At 46.6% G+C, this 22,707-nt stretch overlaps 3 protein-coding genes across 3 annotated transcripts; 1 reads left to right on the forward strand and 2 right to left on the reverse strand.

Annotated features, from left to right (window-relative positions):
• Nucleotides 1-803: 803 nt before the first annotated feature.
• On the reverse strand, nucleotides 804-1,661 carry LOC135392581 (uncharacterized). The gene has a single exon (XM_064623287.1). The coding sequence runs from the start codon at nucleotides 1,659-1,661 to the stop codon at nucleotides 804-806; it is 858 nt and encodes a 285-aa protein (XP_064479357.1).
• Nucleotides 1,662-7,531: 5,870 nt separating this feature from the next.
• On the reverse strand, nucleotides 7,532-12,165 carry LOC135393515 (endochitinase-like). Its single transcript, XM_064623923.1, has 3 exons — nucleotides 11,808-12,165; nucleotides 9,168-9,446; nucleotides 7,532-8,533 (listed from the first exon to the last, which is right to left on the reverse strand). Exons 1-3 carry the CDS (start codon nucleotides 12,014-12,016, stop codon nucleotides 7,579-7,581), a joined length of 1,443 nt encoding a protein of 480 aa, XP_064479993.1. The 5' UTR covers nucleotides 12,017-12,165; the 3' UTR covers nucleotides 7,532-7,578.
• Nucleotides 12,166-13,575: 1,410 nt separating this feature from the next.
• Nucleotides 13,576-21,830, forward strand: LOC135393516 (uncharacterized). The gene is made up of 9 exons (XM_064623924.1): nucleotides 13,576-13,845; nucleotides 16,789-16,838; nucleotides 17,359-17,397; nucleotides 17,461-17,496; nucleotides 18,090-18,186; nucleotides 18,874-19,013; nucleotides 19,087-19,134; nucleotides 20,080-20,115; nucleotides 21,468-21,830. The coding sequence occupies exons 1-9, from the start codon at nucleotides 13,779-13,781 to the stop codon at nucleotides 21,678-21,680; spliced, it is 726 nt and encodes a 241-aa protein (XP_064479994.1). The 5' UTR covers nucleotides 13,576-13,778; the 3' UTR covers nucleotides 21,681-21,830.
• Nucleotides 21,831-22,707: the final 877 nt, after the last annotated feature.

Raw genomic sequence — 22,707 nt, forward strand, 5'->3', positions numbered from 1 at the left:
CTTGTCTTCCTGAAACAGTACAATTCCTTGCTTTCTATTTCCGAGCATTTTCTCACTTCTTTTCTCTCTCTCTATCTCTCTCGAATAACCGGTTCGGCATCTTTTGCACTGCCTTAAAATATTAACCTAATGTTGTATATTTATTCTTCATAGTCGCCGTGTTCTTTTAGCCTAGTATTGACGAGCTTATATGCATCGTTACATTTTAGCGGTATATTGTAGGCGTTGATACTCTCAACAAATTTTTTTCGCTGTTTTCACTAATTTTCAAATGGGTAGCTATAAATACTGGATTATACCTTTGTGAAATCCAACCTTTCACCCAATGTTTCGGATATTCTATCAGACATGCCTCTTCCATGCACAAATTAAGCAATCCGCTGCATATACAGACCACCCCTCCAATTTGTGCTTCATTACATTTCTTCCAATGCTTTTCGGTCAACTAAACTAAAGAACGTCACGCAGGCGTGATGTTTGACTCGATACATGCTTATTTTCTTCTCATAATTTTTTTCCATCGACTTCAGTCAGGGTCGATCCCAAAACAAAATCGATGTAATTGTCGGGTCGCCACAAGTAAAGGCACGGAGAACACGGAAGCAGTTGAGACGTGTGGATCGCAGAGCCGTTCACAGCGTAGAGTTCAGGTGCAGCCGGTTTGCCACGGCGATCCGTTGTTGACGCCGGGATGATGCTCACTTGTGCACCTGTGTCGACGAGGAACTGCTGTTTTGTGACGCGATCCGTGACATAGAAGAGTCGGTGGCGGGTGGGTGGGTGACCAGCTTCGCTTACCGCCGTTAGCTGCTGGCCGTCCCATTTCCCGCTCTCGAACACGGTGGCTGGCACTGTCTGGCATTGTCGCCGAATGTTTGGTGATACCAGCAAAGTGCATTACCATTGTTGCTCGGTGCTGGAGACCGTCGTCGGGCTGGCGCTGGTCGGCGTGAAGCTGATCGGCTCCGGCCTCGCTGCGTTGGGCCGAGCGACTGCACCATCTTGACCAGCTTGTTCATCTCGGCGCGGAGGTCATCGATGGCGTGGCTGTCCCGTGCGGCTAACGTGTCTTTGAGGTCTATGATGTCCCTCCGGAGTTCCGTGATGGCCGGGGGTTCGTATTGGGATCCGACGGCAGCGATGACTGGTGAGCCAACGTCCATGATGTTGTCGGCCATGTTGGCGATGTCCGACAACGTTGTGCTCTTCGCTGACGCCAGTATCATACGAACGCTGGCTGGGAGGCGCTGAAGGAAAAGCTCCCGCAATAGAGTCTCATCAATGGTGCTGGCCTTTTCTCCGAGCAGTTGTTGCAGACGACGGAGAAGTTGAGTAGGCCTCCTGTCGCCCAGCTCCTCCGATGTGAGCAGCTGTTGTATACGTCGTTGTTCTGACGCTGATGTCCGGCTGATCAGTTGTTCTTTCAGCGTGTCGTACGGTTTTTCATCTGGTGGTGAAAGAAGTACATCACGAACCTCTGTGGCGACGGATGGGGTTAATGCGGCAACGACGTAGTTGAATCGAGTCGTCTGTGATGATATGTTCCGTAGTGCAAACTGTGCTTCCACTTGGGTGAACCAGACTTGAGGGTCGTTGGGCCAGAATTCCGGGAGTTTGATCTGAATGGCAGAGATGTCAGCAGGTGCTTGTTGAGTGGCCATTGATATGGAGTTGACATAAACAGAAGGCAAGTCCAAAAACCGGGTCACCAATATGTCGGGTCGCCACAAGTAAAGGCACGGAGAACACGGAAGCAGTTGAGTGTGTTTAAAAGCAATCTATTTACTTCAAAGGTCGGAGGCCCACTGGCCTGTATTTACAGCTTTTGAGCCGCAGAGCGCGGCAAGGAAAAAAAAGGGAAGCGAGAGGAAGGAAAGAGAGGACGGGAACGCAGCGTTTTCTAAGAAGGAGAAAAGAGAAAGTAAAGATAAAGAAAACCGTTGTACATCTGGCAGTGCGACCGTACTTGGCGAGTCGCTACATAATGCTACATATAAACCCTACAACTCAACATCCCCCTGAGGTCTGAAACAAAATTGTCACACATTCTTCAAAGCAGGCCCTCTTCTACGCAACAGAAAATCGTATCTGCCAGATAATTATGATTCAAGTAAGTCAATAACGTCGAAGAAAGAAGGTTACTTATTTTCCAGGTCTTTTCAATACATCTCTAACTCTGTTAATTCGTTTGAAAGTTATCATTACGTGTCTTATTTTTATGTTTTTTTTTTTTTTTTTTTTTTCTGGGCCGGCTCGGATATCCCACGTGACCGAAAGTGAAATAGCAGCAGGGAGTTTCCGGGGAACTGGCAAGCTGCGTGGAGGAGCGACAATGGAACCGGTGCGATCGGAGCCAGGCCAGAAAGCGCTTTCGGGAACCAAAAAAAAAAACGCTACGATATGCGTGACGCCATCTTTCGTCAAAAATAGGAGAGAGATGCAGAATTCTGCGATATTTACATTGCTGCGGAAGACTGGCTATTTTCTATCTTCTATCTTTGACGAAAGATAGCGCCACATGTACCGTGGAAAGTACATACGGCAGTCATCGAAAAAGTCAGGCAGCGGCACTGATGTCTATGTATAAAGGCTGGATCGCGCATGGGAGAGGGGCTCGTGGGGGAGAGGCGTGCCTTCGGGCCGCCATGTTGGTGGGCCCTAAAGTGCTGTGTGTGCCCATAGAAAACAATGGGAGGCAACAGAGATTGTGAGTATTTATTGCGCTGCAAGCATTGGTCATTGTTTGTCATCACACAATTTTGTAAGGTGCCAGTATACTGATGTATCCTAACAGTGTTTCACAGGTGTCCTGCCGTTCGATTCTTAATTACGTTATGTTTTGCATTCCGAAACTAGACCGTCACTGCAGTGCAGCGCTGGGGATTGTACTACAGCACGTTTCCCAGTCAATATGTCAATAAGAAACGGCTTTAGGTTAACAACAACCATGTATATAATATCCCGTACTGCGTTCTGGACGAAAATTGTTCCATAACGGTCCGGGAAAAGATATACTCGCATGGCAGAAAAAGATCGTTCTGTAGAATCACAGCCGTTGTTTTAGCCGTGTATGCGTTTAGTATGATTTATATCAAGCATCGCCTTAGAGTCTTTTAGTAAACGATGCTTAGTAAACGACAGCGGTGCTCTGCCTCGCAAATATGGACACACCGAAGCAGCCCATATACGTTGTGAGCGTGATCTAATTGCTTCACGCAATTAGAACACGCTCGTTAGGACAGTTAATCAGGTAGTGATGTAAGCTTAATCAATTAAGTTACTTAAATGTGGTAACACCTCCTTGAGACACAAGATTTACCTCTTTTTGAAGTACAGCCCTTCTATGTTTGTTTGTTTCTTCCTTCATTTGTTCTGATTATTTGCAGGCGCGGTTGTGCCAAACTGAATGTCCTTCTCGAGTACTCACATGCTTTTGCTGAATACAACTGCAGCGTGAGCAAAGCTGCTTAGGAACGGGGGCCTGCTATCCAGTGCTGACTTTGTCATGCGTGTTATGTGGAGCACGTTCGAAAAAATGCAGCTCCACGTATGGTCTTCAAATTGCAACAGGACTATTTGGAGCTTGAAACAGTTGTGATTTTGTCATTTTGGCCCTTGTGTACCCAGTCTGTGAAACGCAAACAAAAAAGTCTAACACGATATGCTTTTGTAATGAAGATCACTGATGATGAGTAAAGAGAATATACGAGTTCAAGTTTATTCAATATTTTGTATCATTCATTATATTATTCAACATTTTATGTCAAGTTTATACAACATCAAGTTTATTAAAGTTCAAGATTTATTTCTTGCACTTATGCGTTTCAGGATACAATGAACGTGCAGGGAGGTCGCAAAAGACTACATTTATTGTTTTGTGACCTTGCTACAATGGCAATATATATTTTAGGAATGACAGTGGTCAGGTACGCTCTCTCAATTTTAGGTTGGAATGAGCAATGAATAGCAACTTCCCTCCTGATATTTTCTCATATATGCTAAATTTTAAATTTAATGTGATTGAATATGTGATAATATAATAATAATATATAAGAATATAATATGTGATAAATGAATGTGATCAACAGTAGATATAAACAACATGAGTAGCCAGAGAAGTGCATTCTCAATAAATAATTTTCTTCTTATAGCGTATATGTGCATGCCTATTAACTGAAACAATTATCACAGTTCCCTGACAAGTTTTAATTTCTGAGAGTGTACTGTAGAGGCTGCTTAGATCTACAACAGTTCATACAAGGTATTATATACTGTGAATGCCTTTAAAAATCCCATGTGACACATATGCCTTTACTTTCTGGAGGTGCTGTGGTAGTCAAAGTTTGTGGGCATTACGCAGGTTCTGCACCCATTTCTTGAGTATGTCGAGGCAGCTGTGAAGTAACCTGCATTGATGATGATTATTCCAATTTTTATGGTGCATCGACAACAAAGGAAATAATACATCAGAAGCATAGGCGCCGACTGCGGGGGGGCGCGGGGGCCCTTGCCCCCCCAGAACATGAACTAGGGGGGGCGCCGCCTCCCCCGGGAAGTCCCGCTAAGAGACTGACACCAACCCTTGGGGCTCGGAGCGCCCGGGTCAAAAGAGCGAAGAGGCACCAACCCCAAAAATGCATCTTGCAATTTGTAAAATATGTATCCGCCCACCATACTCATTATCACAGTAGAAGGTGAGGCGAAGAAACACAGAGGATGACATAACACATTGACTGAATTTCGTCCAAAGCAGTCAGATCAATGAAACGAAAGCAGTCGAAAAGGTACCTGCAGCTGCCAGTGAGGGGCAACGGTAGAATCTTCGGAACGCATATCCGTTGGGAGCTGGTTCAACTCCCGCTGGTCCATTTCATTGACCATATTCATTATATTGCGCGCATTTCGGGTTAAACACCGAGGATTCAATGCATTTTGTTCCTTTCACTCAGTTTTCAAAGGCGTAATGCCTTCAGTTGTGCACATGTTCACTGTTTACGTTCTCTCTGTTTTTCTTTTTTTCTGTTCTTCCTTCCTCTTATTTCTATACCAGTTCTGCATACATCATAAGATCCCGCCAGAGTCTGTGATTAGTTTTGTGTTCTTCATTTTTCTTTCCTTTCCTTCTTTTTGTTTTCTTTTGCTTTTTTTCTTTTCCTTTTTTGTCTTCCCCTTTCACATTTTTTTTAATAACACGCCGACATCCATCTGGCTTACCTTTCTTTTTTTTTCTTAATAAACATATCCCCACCCCACCCCCCCCCACCCCCGCCAGGGTACTTGTTTCGCGGTGGGCCCTTGCCCACCCTGGGAAAATGAAAACTCTTCGCCTCTGATCAGAAGGTTGGTTTGGGTGCAACGAGTTAAAAATGAATATGTTGTTTAATAAATGCATTGGACAAATGTTAAAACATCAGTTTAAAACATAGTTTACAATCCCTGTATCTTCTAAAAATTAAAAAGATTAAAACCTCTTCTAAAAAGAATTATAATATCTAATTATTATATTGCTGGGTGAAGGAGCCTAAAGTCTAAGGTGTGTTTCTGTTGTGAACATGTAAGAGAACATGCAAAACAGAGAGGCTAACCACAGTGCGTGCACTGAGGTTGTTCCTTCCTGTAAAGTAGAAACGAGTGGATGAGGAACGTGATACTTATACCTGTACACCCAGCCGTATCACACTGCACAGATTATTCACTGGGTAGCCCTCATGACGAAACCTGTATTGAGAGACCACTTTTGCCTTAAAAACTGCTACAAATAGCACGACACGCTACAAATTATTGCTATCGTAACAAGCTGACGATACAGCTCAGACACAAGGCGTTATTCAAGTCGCGCCACACCACCGTTACGTAGGATTCTTTGTCACAAATCAAACCAAGGCACAAAACAATACCAATACATGAAAAAAGGTGACAATCGTGGTCTCATTATGACGTAATACCGAACTTGTGCGCGAAGGTAATTCAAAGAAATGAATGTGGCACTTGCTTCCGCAGAGAACACCGTGTACCATGCTAGCAATGCATGCAAAAAAGCGCTCTAGTGCTTGCACATATATTGATGACAACACTACCTGTGTAGTGTAACGTGTTCTCCCAAGCGTATTATGCACTCAAACTGTATTTGCCGCCGGGTAAAATGCAAGTGTGCTCGATTGAACGTCGGAAGAGCGATCAAGCAACCTGCATCCAGTGCTCGTTTTGGGCAAAAAAACACTTCATAATGGTCAACTAAACATACAGAATGGACGCCTATTTATTCCTTGCTGAAGAGTGACTCACCTGTATAAATTTAGGCCTTGTATCCTTGCCAGTACGGTTGGTACGACCGTAATTGCAAGAAGTTGCCATGATCGCTGCGGCGGCTGTTGTGGGTACAGTAAGATGGCGGCCGGTTTCTTCACGCTCGCGCTCCCTATCCGCGATCCAGCCTTTTACAATCGAGATCAGTGGGCAGCGGCGGGTTCATGTTGCCAGCCAACTTTAAGGGAGACTTCAAGGATTCGACAAAAAAAAATTGGGTGAGCATCATACCGAACACAGACCGCCCCCTTGATACCGAATACAACATTCGCATGCACTTTGCGTGTAAATGACGTAAATGACATAAATGCCGTAATTACGTAAATGACGTAAATGCCGTAAATGACGACAATATCAAACCGAAACCAAAATGCAAAGCGCACAGCGGTTCGCCCTGAGGAACATACTGTGACGTCACCCAGCATTGTCGTCTGCTTTGAAGCTTGCATGCTTCCATGCCGGGTGACGTCAGCAATGTTGCTTTCAGCACCCTCTTGCTTCACAGAGGCGAAGCGCTCACTTCGTAATAATTCGTTGGAATAAAATCTGCGCACTTTTGGAACACGATATTTCGTACGTATATTCCTGGCATCCCAAGGATTACTGCTGCTATGGCACAATCTTCGTGGTGTTTTTGTTGCGGAGTCCTACTTTAAGACTTGTGTTGTGTGTCTTTGTCCCTTTGTATGTTCCAGCCTTAGAACAATTACTTTCCATTATTTCTCCGCTTTCTGGGCCTGGCTCTGACCGGTTCCTTGCCGTTCCTCCACGCAGCGACCAACCGATCTACCTTATGCAGCACACCGGGTCCCGGAAATTCCCTAATGATAAACGATAAGTAGCAGTCTGTTGTTTGCTGTGTTGCGTCTGTTGTGTCTTATGAGCTATGGAACCCCAACCACCACCAACTTTTCCATACTTCGCAGTAAAACACTATTTCAATAGTTAAAAGCCTGTTAGCTTAAAAGCCTGTCGTCTGGAGCGCCCTCTAGGGCAGGCGCTCGGAGCTGCTGTCCTCCGCTCCCAATCCTCGGAGCTCTGTAGCCCAGCACACAACGAGTAGTCTCACATGTGAAGACTACTGTGAAGACTACATGTGAAGACTACATGTGAAGACTACATGTGAAGACTACATGTGAAGTCTCGCCACGTTCTGCCGCGAGCCTTCTGCAAAACATACTACAGGGCGAAATGCACACTTACCTAGTGAAGGAAATACTTAACATCAGGAGATGGCTCATGTTTATTAACGTATAACTATAGTATATATAATCACTCCCTGTATTTATGATAACTGTGCTCAGGCTTCGAGGTGAAGGCCATGCTGCCTTTCCCATGCACCATTTCGTACGCCTTCCGCAGTAACGGATACGGAGGGCCAACACGTCCAGCAAAATCGTCCATCTCCAAATCCCATATGGCCAAACCAGCAGCCATCGTAAGAATTCCCGCCTTGTCTTCCAAGCTGTCTTCGTTCTCGTAACCAATCCAATGGCCATCGCGCGTCGCGTAGGGGCATCGTCCGTACCTGTGGTACATGGCCTTCCAGCCCGACGTGCCGTTGTTCTTGAGGAGCTCCCGAGTTTCGTAGTAGCTGATCCACCCTGGCTGGTTCGTTCGAGGCCCACCGGGACCAGCACCCGATGCAGCTGCTCCTACCCGGTGGAACTTCTTGTAGCGCAGGGTGAAGGAGAGGCCCGCGAAAGACACGCTGAGGACCGCTCTCTTGAAGTCGTCCGTCTCGATCGTCAAGTCATCGAGGACTCTCAGCAGTCCGTACTGTCCGTTGTGCCTGGCTCGTAACAGCGTCCTCACCGGCGTGCTACAAGTCGTCAGGGGAAACTTAGCGGGATCCACAGCCCGATGTCCGTCCAGGAGGACGACGTCGAGGTTTCCGAAGATGGAGTCGACGTAGTAGCCCTCGCGACGCGTTTTTGTGTCGACAGGTAGCACGACGGACAGGTGGAGGTTGTCGCGAGCGTAAGCACTCTTGAGGTCGACGACAAGGACGGTGAAGTTGACGCGCGACTCAGGGCCCGGGTACTTCCAGTAGATGAGAAGACCTTTGAAGTGATTTTGTCGAAGCCATTCAGCTGAATTTCTGGCGAATGCGACGCGAGTCTTGCGGTCCTTGATGAGCAGACGGAATCTAGCGTTGTCTTCGGGGCTCCCACCTATGCAAGCCCAAAGGGTCACCTCTGGTTTAGATCGCCTCAAGCTGACGAACCTGAAGGAAACGCGGAAGCAATAAGCACGCCGTACCTGAGTATCTCAGTCACATGCACATTTGGATCCGAGATTAATAGAGGGTGTGTGCAGATAAGCCTAACCGGCATTTGCACACGTAACTCGTTGTCTACTTACCGGAAGAACTTTCGGTGGCGCATGATGGCGTATTTGTTCGTGCGAAAACATCGCGGCTTCCATGCATTAGAATAGGGCAACATGGCGGTGTCAGGTGAGTTGGGTGCAGGTACCGCTAGGGGCATTACTTGTGAGCATCCATGTAGGACACAGTTTCGGTTTCTGCACCGATAGCTCCCCTAGCGGTACCTGCACACAACTCACCTGAGACCTCATCGTTGCCCTATTCTAATGCATGGAAGTCGACGTTCTCGCGCTCTGTTTTACGCTGAGTACGGCATCCAGGATTTTTTTGTAGCTTTCGCACGCATAGATACGCCATCGTGCGCCACCGGAAGTTCCTCAGATCAGTAGACAACGAGTTACGTGTACAAATGCCGGTTTAGGTTTATCTGCACACACCTTGTATTTTGACGGGTACGTGCGTTAAAAACCGCACGAACATGCCTCCCTATAGTTGGCAACACCGCTACATATTTGTGAGAGTGCTGACCTACCTCTTGAATCCTTCTTCGAGAAAATCGAACTTGGGCAACTTGCTGCGAATGCCGGTGGCGCTGCTATCGAGCCCCACAAAGCTGTAGACGAGATCATCGCAGTACTGGACGCGGATATCCTCTATGCTGAAGTTAAACGAGGCTCGTCGTTCCGATATTCGATTGTCGTAGACGCAGAAGACGCGCCCCGCAGGCCAGGACACCCTCAGTGAGGTGGCGCTGACGTTGAAATGAAGTTGACCGGGTGCGTTCAGTGGGGTCGCTGTACCGGAAGCTGACCTGCAGAGATGTTCCCAATGGGTGAGAAATGGGGTGCGTTCGCGCCACCGCATACAGCACACACAGGAAGTGACGCCATAATGGTGCGTCATTCGAATTCTCCACAGGCGTACATGTGCGTCACAGAAGGCGCACCTTTGGAAGTGTCCTCCGATGCAGACTTCGCAGAGTGCTCTTCGCGCGTCAGGTTCGGAGGAGGCGCCCTCGTCGAAAAATTTAGCAGACGACAGTTTGCGGCGGCGGTTTTGTTCGAACAAATGGCGGCGTACCGTGAAGGCGAAACAGCGCGGAACAATTACATTTCAGTTTATCACGTTTTTTTATTATTAACAAAACAATTAAACGATTGATTAGACAATGAAATTAACAATAAAAAGGTCGTAATTTCATCGGTGTCTATGTTGAAATTCCTGTCTTTTACAATAGATTCCATGCGCGCGCCCTCAGCTTCCATTGCTATGCGCGCCTTCTGGACTGTGACCTCCCGGCATGTGTGACGCATCACTATTGAAACGCACCTATGGAATGAATTCGGGGCGTACGCCAGCGCCACCGGGATAAAGAAAGCCTGATCACTCAGACGATGTGACGTGGTCATTAGGAGTCACAAAGTGCTTTCGGCAGCCGTAGCTATAGGCACGAGTCGCCATTAGTCACATGGGCAGCCACTGGTAGCCACAGAAAGTCAGTGTTTGAAACCGTCTGCGGCGAATGACTGAAGCAGACGACATCCTGGGGCGCGTTGCTGGCGTTCTCGAGTGAGCGCAGCTATAGTCACCGTTGCCAGAGCAACGGCGCGTCCACGTGACCCTCGTCGTCACGTGCAGCTAAAGCGGCGTTGCTGGCCACTTTCACACCGTCGCTGTGCCCCTCGCTTACCGTCATCGGGATGAGGGTGACAGACGACGTCATTCGTCGCCAGTAAGTGTCGCGAGAACTCAAACATGGCGGAGCTCTATGCATATTTCGCGGATGTGAGCATCGGTGAAAATGTTGTGGTTCGTGTATTCCGTCCACATACTGACGCATTCACAGCCCTGTCAGATGATCAGTTCGTCGCATACTTCCGGCGAAAAATGCAGCACGAGAAGTCTGCAACGCCGTTTCGGAAGACTTGAAACGACGCACGCGTTACCTTTCTGTATTACGTATTACGCAGTTTCGAAGTTGTAGTCATTGTATCACTTACGTACGTCACGTGGCGAAGGAGTGAGAGGGCGCGTTAAGCAGGCTTTCTGTATCTAGGGTGATGTTGTATAAGACTAGTGCTGCGTTCCAATACCTCGCTCCCGCGAAGCCGCCTGAGTAGGCAGCTGAGTAGACCCCTTTGCTTGTCACTATTGGCGCCGAGAAGTTTGGGAGTCGCCCCCTGGTGCTCACTGAACGAACCGTGTCGTGGGGATATTCCCGGGCAGTATTCGCACGTTGCATTGTGTATCAAGGCATTGCACGTGTAAGAAACTGCCCAGCGGTGATCTTTCCTGATAATGCACGAAGAAAACGACATATGTGTTCCAAGTAAGCCACATTTTCATTCCAATATGACAGTTTTTACTGTAAGTAACAAAAACGAAACCGAAACGAGGATCCCCACCAAGAAGCGGCACAGTGGCGCCCCTTGTGAGAGTCTCGCCGCCAATTGGAACAGGATTGCCTAGCTGAGGCGCCCGTGGCGCCATCTCGATGCTCACGCAAGAAATGCGTACGGCGCAAGCGCAGCAGGACTCTAATGCGCTAAGTTTGTAGGACGTCGTGCATAATCTGTCACCTTCACAACTAAACATGTGTTGCAACTCTCTACGCAGTTACAAAAAACATACCACTATGTGCAGATTTACATTTAAAGCCAGCAGAAACAGCGGGCACGCTGGTACCGTCAACGCGCGTCTCCATCCGGGCTCTCAGATGGTCAGGCGTATAACTAGACTGCATCGATGCGCACTAGGCGGTAGCCGACTGAATAGTGGACTTGGCGAGGTTTGGAACGAGACTTAACATGGCGGCACTTCCGGTTAGACTGCTAGGCAGTCGACTAACCGGGGTATTGCAACGCAGCCTAGGCGTAATAGCTCACTCGCATGGGAGCGCCAGAGTCACCAACAGATTTGTCGCCGTACATCCTCATCGCTCTCACTGTTGCCATCTGTGAAAATCCCTTTCACAATCCTCCGTAACCTCGATCTTTTCGACGGCAATAGTTTTATAAATTGCATGTGGGAACAGAGGAAAACCCCGTCAAACTCCGTCAGACCTACATCGCTGCTCTCGTAGCTGTCTGCCCGCGGCTGTCTATCGCCGTTATGATACTCTCGTATGAAACGAACCCCGTTCTGAAGGAGAGGCCTCTAAGTGAACCCTTACCTGTAGAGCAAGATGGCAGTGGTGGCGGCGAAAACGGCACCAGCCGTTGTAACAATAGCGAGACAGACGAAGATGGCGATGAGCATTCGATGAACGGCGTGAGAGGAGCCTCCGCCGCTTGTCGAACATCTTTCATGCGGCGCTTCCTCCTCGATATCTTCCACCTCAATGCTCCGAGATCGCGATGGCCTTATTAATTTTGTCGGCATACCTGCCAAAAACGACGACAGAACTGTTCTCCTTCCAGGGCACTTTCACTGGTCTACATCAGAACATGGTCCGTTCAACACATCTCCTTCTTCCACTGATGGCGTGTGGCGCGACATCACGCGCCAGAGATGTTTCTTCCTCGCACCTATGTGGCCTTTGCTTGGCCATAGCCTCCTATATACTGATCAGTATATAGGAGGCTATGGCTTGGCACAGCTTCCTGTTGGCACCACCGGTCTGATGGCTGGACGTGCATGCAGAGTTGTATTTGTGCTGTACTCGCCCAGTGTAGGTCGCTCCAGAACGACTAGTGGAACGCGATGTTTTGCATTGAAATAACCAGCGGATCATGCGCTGTTTCGGCTCTCAAGGAAAAGGAGGACGCAGGGCCCGGTCCAATCGACCTCTCCCTGTTTGTAAACAAATTAAGCATAGTGTTCGACAGCGCCATCAATTTGGTAGAGTTGAACTACGCTCGAAGCTAGAGGCGAAAAATCTCGCGCCCGAAGGCCACGGTCTTGAGGGCAGGGCCGGTGCTAGGGGTGTGCGGGGCCTGTTTCACACCAGCAGTAATGAAAAGGTAATAAATTATAAGATTTTCGCAGTGGGAGATTTTAGCAGTACGGGAAATGGGCAGCAGGAGAGAAGGGTGCGAAACTCTCGGTATAGCTTGCAGGGGTGGCACATTTTCCTTAAAAGTGGGACCTTTGGCATCATATGACAGAATGGCACATAACACATAACACACGATTAAGTGCATACTTGATATTTTAAAAAATGTAATCCCTGGTTGAGGGCTTCGTGCGCGGGGCCTAAGGCGGTCGCCTTACTCGCTTACCCCTATCGCCGACCCTGCTTGAGGGAATTACAATGGTCCCCTGCAAGGGACGCGACCTTCGGTCCTACTTTGACTTGGTAACAATTATGAACTGCATAAGTGTCACAAAAAAGGTGCACGCCTCCCGTTTTCAACAAATCAGGAGGAAGAACAATGTCATTCGAGGTGATGTTTGGCTGAGAGCGTGCTATGCGTTGAAGTTCATTTTCAAGACTTTCGGGCGTCATCATTCCTTCACCTGTTATCGCACCATCTCATCTCATCCTGGCTATACAGTCGTGACGCAGCCCACATACGTGAGGCCAACAACGGCAATCCTGTTTTCGTCGCCACCACCATCATTTTTAAGAGTGCACGTCAACCAATCGACTGGACTGGATAGGTTTCAGGAGGTGTGATAACTCGATGCGATGCGCATCGGTCGCATTCATGTTGTGTTCTTCTTTCTTTCGTTGAAAAAAAAAAAAAAAAAGAGGCAACAGGCTCAAGAGTTGTTTCCGCGACACGTACCATCGTAGTGTGTACGCGCTTGCAAGCGCACCATGTTTTCCATAATGTGCAAGCTACTCGGAACTACGGTCTAAAGCACGCCCAACTTTCGCGAAAGGTATTCGAAGCATAAACAAAAAGAGGATCGAAAATTGTCAATTCTGTCGAAACTGTCGATTCAGCGTGGCTGTCAGAAAAAGAAACGTACTTTGGAAAACAAAGCCGCATGTACGTGTGACGTCACAGACACCTATTCAGCCGCATAATATGGCGTCAAAGCAGGTGACAGGTGTAGGCTTCCCTTGGGGAGTTTTCCAGGATTGGCCTTGGCGCAAGGTATTTCCCGTGTCAGAATCCCAGGTACAAAAAGACATCTCACCCTTTTGCGCATCGTGTAACGGTTTGCTTTTGAGCAAGGCAAGCAGGTCTCTGGTATGGCATCCAACACTGTTCTTCTCCTGGTGGGAGTTTGCTGCTGCGTTCTGGTCGGCGTAGCACACGGTGAGTTCTGCGATTTTTGAGTTTTGGATTACGTTATGGTCTCGGTCTGAGACACTACAAATAAGCGCCGCATTTGCTGGCGTCTAACACGCACCGATACATAACACATCTGTCACGCGGCCATTCCGGTCACCATTGAAGTCAATGGTGATTTAACATCTCGAGCACCATTGACGCGCGTTAGTGCTCGTTGCTCTTCGAGGCCAGGACAGGAAATGCTAAGAACAAAAACTTACGTGGGTAATTTTTCGGGTATAGTGAATAAGAAGTGTGAGAGATGCGGTAAAGAAGAAGAGACTGTAGAACAAAGTGATATAAAGCGAGCGAGCCGGTATAAGCTAATTGATTGAGACATTACCCTGTGTCGGGGGTAGAGACGAAACAGGTGACGGAACAACAGGACGCAACGAGACTCAAACCAGCAATGAGGGTTCATTTCCACGACACGGGAAAGCACAAAAAGGCACAATAAAAGGCTGGGAGCGAGGTTAATATAGGGTAAGCAGGTCAGCGACGGCAGGTTCGATGACAATAGACGACTTCAGAAAATCCCAGAGAGCTTAGCGCCGCTTTGAACTATGGGAAGGACTGTTCATTCGAGTAATCTCCCAGGATGCAATGCGTACGCAAGGAACACTGGGATTTCCTGAAATCGTCTATTCAAGGGTTGCTAACACAGCTGGCTGTATGACTCATGGTAGCGGATTCCAGAAGTGTGCCTGACAAGAAATCTTTGTAGTGGAGGACGGGGATGGTACAGTCAAGCAAATGTTCACAGTTTGGACAGTTGGAGATACAAAATTTTTTTTTGCCCATGTCTTTTGTATAATAACTGGAACCGAGAGGCATCCGCCTTTCGTAGCCACCATAATAATAATAATAATAATTCGGGGCTTTACGTCACGCGACATAGCCACCATAATCCACTGCATATATAACGGTAAAATCTATGTTCTGTCAAGTAACACATTCTGCAAGTCATCACTCACGTCAGCTAACGTCATAGTCTCAGCATGAACGCCTGTTTTATTTGTATGAAAGCAGACACAGGAAGGGCGACGAATGGGATGCAGACGACAGAAGACAGTATCTCGCAATCGCCGCCAGAGCTCGAATCTGGACACCACATAGGCTCAAAGCCAGTTTACCCGAAATAATTTTTACAGGGCTGTTTCTCGCAGTGGATGACAAATCATAACCTATGGATAGGATTCAGGATCGCCAGATTTAGCCGAGCAATCTAAAAATCATACACCGTTACAATATAGTTCGGATTTATCCGAAAAATTGCGCTTTGGGTGGTTCCAGTGACGGAGAACTCAGCATGAAAAGTCATGCGCTGATTGACTGGTTGACGATATTCGTTGTTTACTTTTGTGTCTAGATTGCCTCAAATCGCGGAAGGGTGATTCTCTTGACCTAATCCCACTATGCGGCGGTCTGTCATTTTAGGATGGGCAAAGCATCCGTGTAATGCAGGTGAACCCCACCCTTGCCCAGATGCCCCCCGACATTGGAGTCCCTAAATAGGACACACGGTCTTAGTGACTCCGCGCTACGTAAGGCCATTTGCCAGGAGGGCCTTGCAAACGTCCACCGTTTGGGGTTTTCAACCAAGATTGTCTTCTGGGATTGTTGGTACATTACTCCTTTAAAAGCGCGGCGACATACGGAAGAACAACACACAACACACTCTTAAAAATGAACTTCACCGCATAGCACGCTCCTAGCCAACCATTATCTCGAACGATATCGTTATCTGCCCTGATTTGTTGAAAACGGGGGGCGTACGCCTTTTCTGTGACAATTATGAACAGCATAAGTGTCACAGAAATGGCGTACGCCTCCCGTTTTCAACAAATCAGGGCAGATAGCGATATCATTCAAGATGATGGTTTGCTAGGAGCGTGCTATGCGGTGAAGTTCATTTTTAAGAGTGCACGAACAGCTGAGGTTTTCCTTTCGCTTTCTCTTTGCTTCCATTCTTTCCCTCCTCCGCAAAGTGGACAAGGAGGCACAGGTGACATGACACAAATGTAGTCGTGTTCAACATAAGAAGGAAAAGAAATCTAGTCCGTCAGCTCTCAAAATATTACTGCGCCGCAGATGGGATGGCTGGGCACAGAGACGTCACTCTCCCTCCTCCGCCAGATAATGTAATCCATCACACTCGCTCAGCTTCTGTATTGGCTGTTTAGACTGGCCGCATGAGACCACGCGAGTCCACCCCCATGGCGGCGCTGCTGGATCTTTCCTGGCGCCCTGTTGTGTCTCCTTATCTCCAACGGCGTATGTAGATGACGGACTAGATTTCTTTTCCTTCTTAAGTTGAACACAACTATAGTCTTCTTGAAAGGATAGCTGTGAAGTTGTTGCAGCGCAGACAGTAGTATGGAACGCAGGCGAAACCTTATTGCTTATGACGTTATATTACGATTATATTATTATGCTATTATATTATTGCGAAACCTTGCTATTACATCAAAGAAAACCCGTATTTCAGACATCGTGAAGTGGATCGCGATAGAGATGTCGTTGTCTGTAAGTTCTTCCGCACAACAGTAAGAGGTTTTCCAAGGCAGCTTCTCATTCTTTTCTGGAGTATGCCGTTTCACTGCCGTCACTTCTTTTTCGAATTTCGGATAACTCAGTCGTAAAAAACACGACGACGAAAAAACAACAAAAAACTTGCGATTCTCAGAGAAATAATAAACACCGAAGAACACCCACCGAATATACCATAAATAAACTGTGAAAACTCGGAACTGTGCATGTATGGTGGACTAGAAAGACTGCCATACATCACGTGATAATGATGATGATGATGATGTTGATAGTACAGCTGCCTTGTGATTGTCCCCAAGTGGACATACGTTCATGGTGTCTGTTTCGTGTAGATTGTTATTGCTGCTTCACCACTAATCTTGTCTTCTCTCCTTCCAGGACAGTCATGCATTGACGTGAGGCTCCCGAACATACTCGGACTTGGAAATGTAATTACAGTATTCAGCATTGTTCAATTTGTTTTATTACATTAAAAAGGGGATGAGAGACGATTCGTCGTTTCCTAGCACGCGTTAGAAACATTGTGTTGGACTCCTTAAATTACAGGGAGAGTCAAATTCTTGCTTCAAGATGAACATCCTTTTAGATGCATTAGGGGTACAAGTGAGTGTGGGCTATAGCCCTCTTCACTTTCCCTTCGTGTTTCCTATTAGTTACGTCATAATGCCAACCGACGTGTAGGCTTTCATTTCTGCGCATGCGCGTTTATGTCACTCGTTACTCATTAGAGATAGACGGCATATACTCTGTTTTACTGACAAAATACATCACACCGAGGACAATAAGTTGGTGAACGTAGTCATTAATTAATAGCCAATAAAAACGAGTTTGGTGCGAAAGGCCACGTTGAGCGGCACTATCCTCATTGTTGTCAACGTCGTTCCTAAATTCTATATGAGATACGAGCGAGCGAGAAACTGAAGCAGCAAACTTTGACTTCTCTTGCAGTGTTTGAACGGCTCTTTGAGGAACTGTCGCCTGAATTTGGTAAGGAGTAATAACGATAATTTTTGCAATAACAATGGTTAAAAAATCGGTTTCGTTGAACAGGACGAGGCCGTTCCACCAGTGGTGCCCCTTGCTGAAGTAAGTTGTCTTTCACCCTATCACCCTTTCACCCTTCTTAACTGGAGTGATATTATGAGAGTCTTCATGCAGTGATATTCATTTAAAGTGACCCTTCGGATTAAAAATGTTTTCATTTATTTTATTTCCCCCTCCCCCCCCCAAAAAAAAAGCGACGCTGCTCAAAATACTGAGTACCAAAAACATAAATGCAAAAATACGTAGTTTCGGATTCTCCAAGGAGTAGGTGATGTCATTGAAAGCTCTTGCATCCGACTCCGCTCTCCACCCAACATTTGCAGGCTGCCAGCATTCGCTTTGAGGCGATGGAAATTCGCCTGCTAGGAGCAATGTTGCCAGCCGCGTTGGCGGATTGCGACCCCATGACGTCACACTTCTCGAAATTGAAAAATTATTTTTGTGATACTTCCACGTCACGTAAAAAAAAAACGATATTTTGGTAGAATACTGTATGTGACACGTTGAATGCGACGACGAAAGTATGGTATAGATCTTGATGTCACGACATTTAGTCCGCAGTGGCACTTGAAGCCCACATTGTAAGTTTGCCGAATCGGTGTCACGGGACATTAACACTGCCGTTCCCTTTGCAGTGTTTAATTGGAGGCCTAGCAGACACTCTCAATCCGATTCCCCTGCTGTACAACCTCAGGGATGTTCTTGGCACGGTGCTTCAACGACTTGGCGTTTGTAAGTTGATGGCCTATTACGCTGCACCTCTGGCTAGAAGTTCGCCGAATTTGAAAAAGGCGGATTTTGTTCTTGAAAAGCTGCACATTTGTGTGCCCAAGATTTTCTGTAAAATAAGTGAACCCTCGTTAATGTGACCATCGCCGTTCCAGTGGGTTTCGGTCATAAAGCGAATTGTCATACTAGCAAGAAAGGCACACGCCGGACAGACGGCTACGCGGAACAAAAGCCTATACGTAGTCATACGATCATTTATTTTGTGAAAAAGTCCGTTACCAATGTCTAGTTGGAGCAATTATCAGAGTAAAAAAAACCGGGCATGTTGGTGTTGATCTTGCATATAGATGAACTAGCACTGGGAGAGGTACAGAGAGAAGAGACCACGGGACAAGTGCCAGACTTCCAACAAACGAATTTATTGTCAACATAGTACTCTCTTTAAATGTCACACTCACACGTCTAATACGTCATCACGCGTCATCACGCGTCATCACGCGAGAAATCCTTTCATAGTTCCTTTAACAGTCGAGCGTGGTGTCGGCCCCTCTGGCGGACATTGGAGGCGATACATGTGTGTAACGACTGTGCTTTCCAATGTAACAAAATTTAATCCCCAGAAGAACTTAATTGTTATTTGCACAGTGTATACCCACAACTTAAAAAAAAAATGTTTGCGTCTTCTTCCAGCTGTGAGCATCAATCCCGTGCTGAATTTCCTCTGCAGTCCTCTGGGCATCAACCTGCTGAACTGCGAAGCAGTTGGCTTCAGGGGAGTGTGTGGATCTCCCATATCTGTCAGCTTACCCAGTGCACTGAACGTGGGAGAGGTAGGTCTAGCATTTCCATTATGTTATTCAGAATTGTGTACTTAATTGATGTGGTTAATTTTTATTCTTCCAGTGTCTCAACCGGACCTTGGTCTTCTGCGAAGCGGGAGAACGCGTCACGGTGAGTTTTCATTTCATCATCATCTTGTTGCTGTTGTTGTTGTTGTTGTTGTTGTTGTTGTTGTTGTTGTTGTTGTTGTTGTTGTTGTTGTTGTTGTGTGGTTACTGAGTTCAGTAGAACGTAACTTATTTCGGAACAAGTTGAACAGGTGTCATCTAAGTAGTTTTTTTAATAATTTATAGTGGGACAGTCCAAACCTTGTTACTAAAGAAAGCAAATAATAATTCCAATAACGTGTAACGAACGTAGTGTACGCAGTTCTATCGGAAGAATTTTTAAAAATGAAAAAATGGATGGTCTGTGTTGATCGAGGGAAACAAATAATGATCCGAATAATGTGTAATCAAGGTGATACATCGAATATCATTTAAATAATTTGTAATAACGACAGAGTGGGCTATGATGCATGATAAGCGTAAAATAATCTAAATCGGAGAATGTTTAGTCAAAGAATGTACAATGTAGGAATGTACAATCATTGAGTACGGGATAATGAACGGGGGTGGGGGAATCTATTTATTTAACAGGAGAGGTCAGCCAGAAAAAGACGGCTTGCTATTCCTTAGTAAAAAAAAAAAAGAGCATCGATATAACATTCCACTGTGATACACCAATATAATAACAAGGAAGCGCCTCAAGTAGATATAAGATTAGAATGAGGCTCCATGGGAAGCACCAAAAATAATACGGTAATACTATATATCTAATGTCAGCTATAGTTTGTCATCTAAGCTGCTTTCATGTGCTGTTTCCATATATGAAAACCAGACAGGTGTTTGTTAGAGTACTGGGAATCGCAGTTTCACGAATATCATTAAATGGTGCGCATTAAAGAATCTCCGCACAACACTGATCAAAGTACACACTCATTAGTGCATTAGAGTAATCGCGTACTGTGTTGTTGAACAAGAAAATGACACTTCCTTTTTTATCATTTTCCTGAAGGAACCCGTCGTGTCTGGACTGACAGGAGCTCTGACTGTAAGACACCACTTTGCTTCTCTTTCTTCCGGCGTTTTACGGTTTTAGTCGTTTACAGCGTTTTAGGCCCCGCCCCGCGCTTGTTCCTATAGGGTGTTTTCACGTGACGTCAAACGAACGCGTTTGGCCGCCATGGTGGTGGTCACTTTTTTTGTCGCAGCCGCCGAGATTATCTAGCATTTGCTCGAAAATGAGGAACGTTCTCTCGAAGAACATCGCGAACATTCTCTCGAAGAAAATATGTAACTACAGCACCACTAATTACCTAGATCTAAATTATATAACTATTTAATTAGGGGATTTCACGCAAACGCGATGTTGCGACGGGAGATATATCTCGTTGAAAGCCGTTCCACGTTTTAAAAAAAAACCCTTAAAGTGGGACTCCGCAACAAAATCACCACAAAGGTTGTGACATAGCCGTGACCCTTGGGGTATCAGGAACATACATACGAAATATGGCGTTCCAAAGTGCGCAGATTTTATTCGAACGTATTATTACGAACTGAGCGCTTCGCCTCTGTGAAGCAAGAGGGCGCTGAAACCAACACTGTGGACGTCATCCGGGACGGGAGAATGCAAGCTTCGTAGCAGACGACAGTGCTAGGTGACGTCACAGTATCTTCCTTCGGGCGAACCGCTGTGCGCTTTGCATTTTGGTTTCGGTTTAGTAACGAAGGGTAGTAACGGTTTAGTAACGGATAGTAACATTATTGTCATCATTTAGGAATTAATTACTCGCACAAAATGAATGTGAATGTTGTATTCGGTATCATCGCCGTTGTCGGCCTCACATGTGTGGGCAACGTCACGACTGACGGGCAATGTGCGTCCTGGGCCGACCTCTAAGGGAACTGTGCCGACATATGTCTGAAAGCGTCTGAGGAAAACCCCAGACAGCACAGCCGGCACTGGGATTCGAACCCGGGTACCTCCCAGTCTCTGTCTGGCCTGTCGTCTCTATCTTTCTATCTGGCCAACAGATTAGCTCCTACACCAATCAGCTCCATCGCTCCAAAGCACGTGACCTTCTCACGTGGATTGCCTGCCGCTCTTTCTGCGGCACTAATTCTGCGGCACCCTAACTTCGAGCTTAGTTCAACTCTACCAAACTGGTGGCGCCGTCGAATACTGTGACGTCATTTGTTTACAAACAGGGAGAGGTTTATAGGAGTCAGCGAACAAGTGCCCATTCGTGGAACCCAGCCCTCCCCTTCCGATTTGTTTCGGTTTCAGTCTGTCTACCAACGTCATGATGACGTTTCTCTGGTAGAGGTCTATTGTCAATCGTATGGTACTTTTCATTTGAAACGAAAAAACAAAAACAAAAACTTATCAATTACTTTCCACAGTGCCTGCTTAACGGAAACCGTTCCGAGGAAGGCCAGGACGCGGCGCTTCGTGGAGTTGGCTGCGCTCTGCTACGAACCCTGGAAAACCTCGTGGGAGAAACGTTGGTTCTGCTTCCGTTTCAAGGAGCCCCGAGATCTCCGACGAGGCTGGTGACGGCCCTGGCGAATCAGCTTGGCGTCGAACTGCCTTCCTGCGACACCGACGACGACTAGCTACTACTGAAGCGCCTCACAAACAAAAATCCAGGATCTCCAGCACCTCGAAGGAGCTGTGACAATTCACCCCCTGAAGTTCACGATTCTTAGTGATCAGATAGCTACCTGCTATGATGAAAAGAAATTAAACAGAGATTATACCAAGTACCGTTCAGTTTCCTTATTCTATGTACGACATAGCAGCCTTGGTACGTTAGCCCATATGCAATATACCAATGTACCAATATACATTCATATATTGGTAAATATGCCCAGATGCACCGAACTCTCGTTACCGTTAAGTTGGCGTTCAGTGGTTATACGTACGGCCTTGTGTTTTAGGGTAAAACCCGTTTTTACCCCCGATTTGCATCATCGTCACGTAGGGTGAAACCCCCGAAAACTAGGTGGTGGTGGTGGTGGTGATGAAAGGGCCCCGAAAACTAACTTGGCATAGTAGCAATTCGGCCTCCAATACGGGGAGTGGAGAACACTAAACACCGCCCACATTCAGCATGGCTATTCTACATCTTGTGCCCGTCTTATATGCGAGAAGCTCTCTTTTCTTTATTTTCCATCCGAAAATTTGCTTTGCCACCCCATTTTACCCAGTTTAACAGCTTCTGGAATAAAACCCGATTTTTACCCCCGATTAAAAAAATATATAAATCCCGAAAACAGGTGGCAGACGCCCAGACGGTTTGTATATGCGCAGGGGAGAGGGTAAAGTTTGCGGGAACCACGTGAAGAAGTGTCTGACCAATCACAAGCCAGTAGGTATCCCTAGACTAACTGGCATGTGTTCACAGAAGAAACCACGTGCGCTTCAACCTTGAATGTTACCTCCTTATTTGGGGAAAGGAACCAATTAGGTCGCTCTACAAGCAATAGGAGAGAGAGGGAAACTAGGGGCTGCGCAGACCGCTGACCTACTTGTATAGTGTATTGGTATGCGAGGCTAACGGGCAGGGAGGCTAATGTTATTCATGAGAACCGACACATCAAAATGCGGTAAACTTCAAAGATGGTGATTTACCGCGCCCAA

The sequence above is a fragment of the Ornithodoros turicata genome, chromosome 4, assembly GCF_037126465.1.
Source record: "Ornithodoros turicata isolate Travis chromosome 4, ASM3712646v1, whole genome shotgun sequence".
Classification (NCBI taxonomy): Eukaryota; Metazoa; Arthropoda; class Arachnida; order Ixodida; family Argasidae; genus Ornithodoros; species Ornithodoros turicata.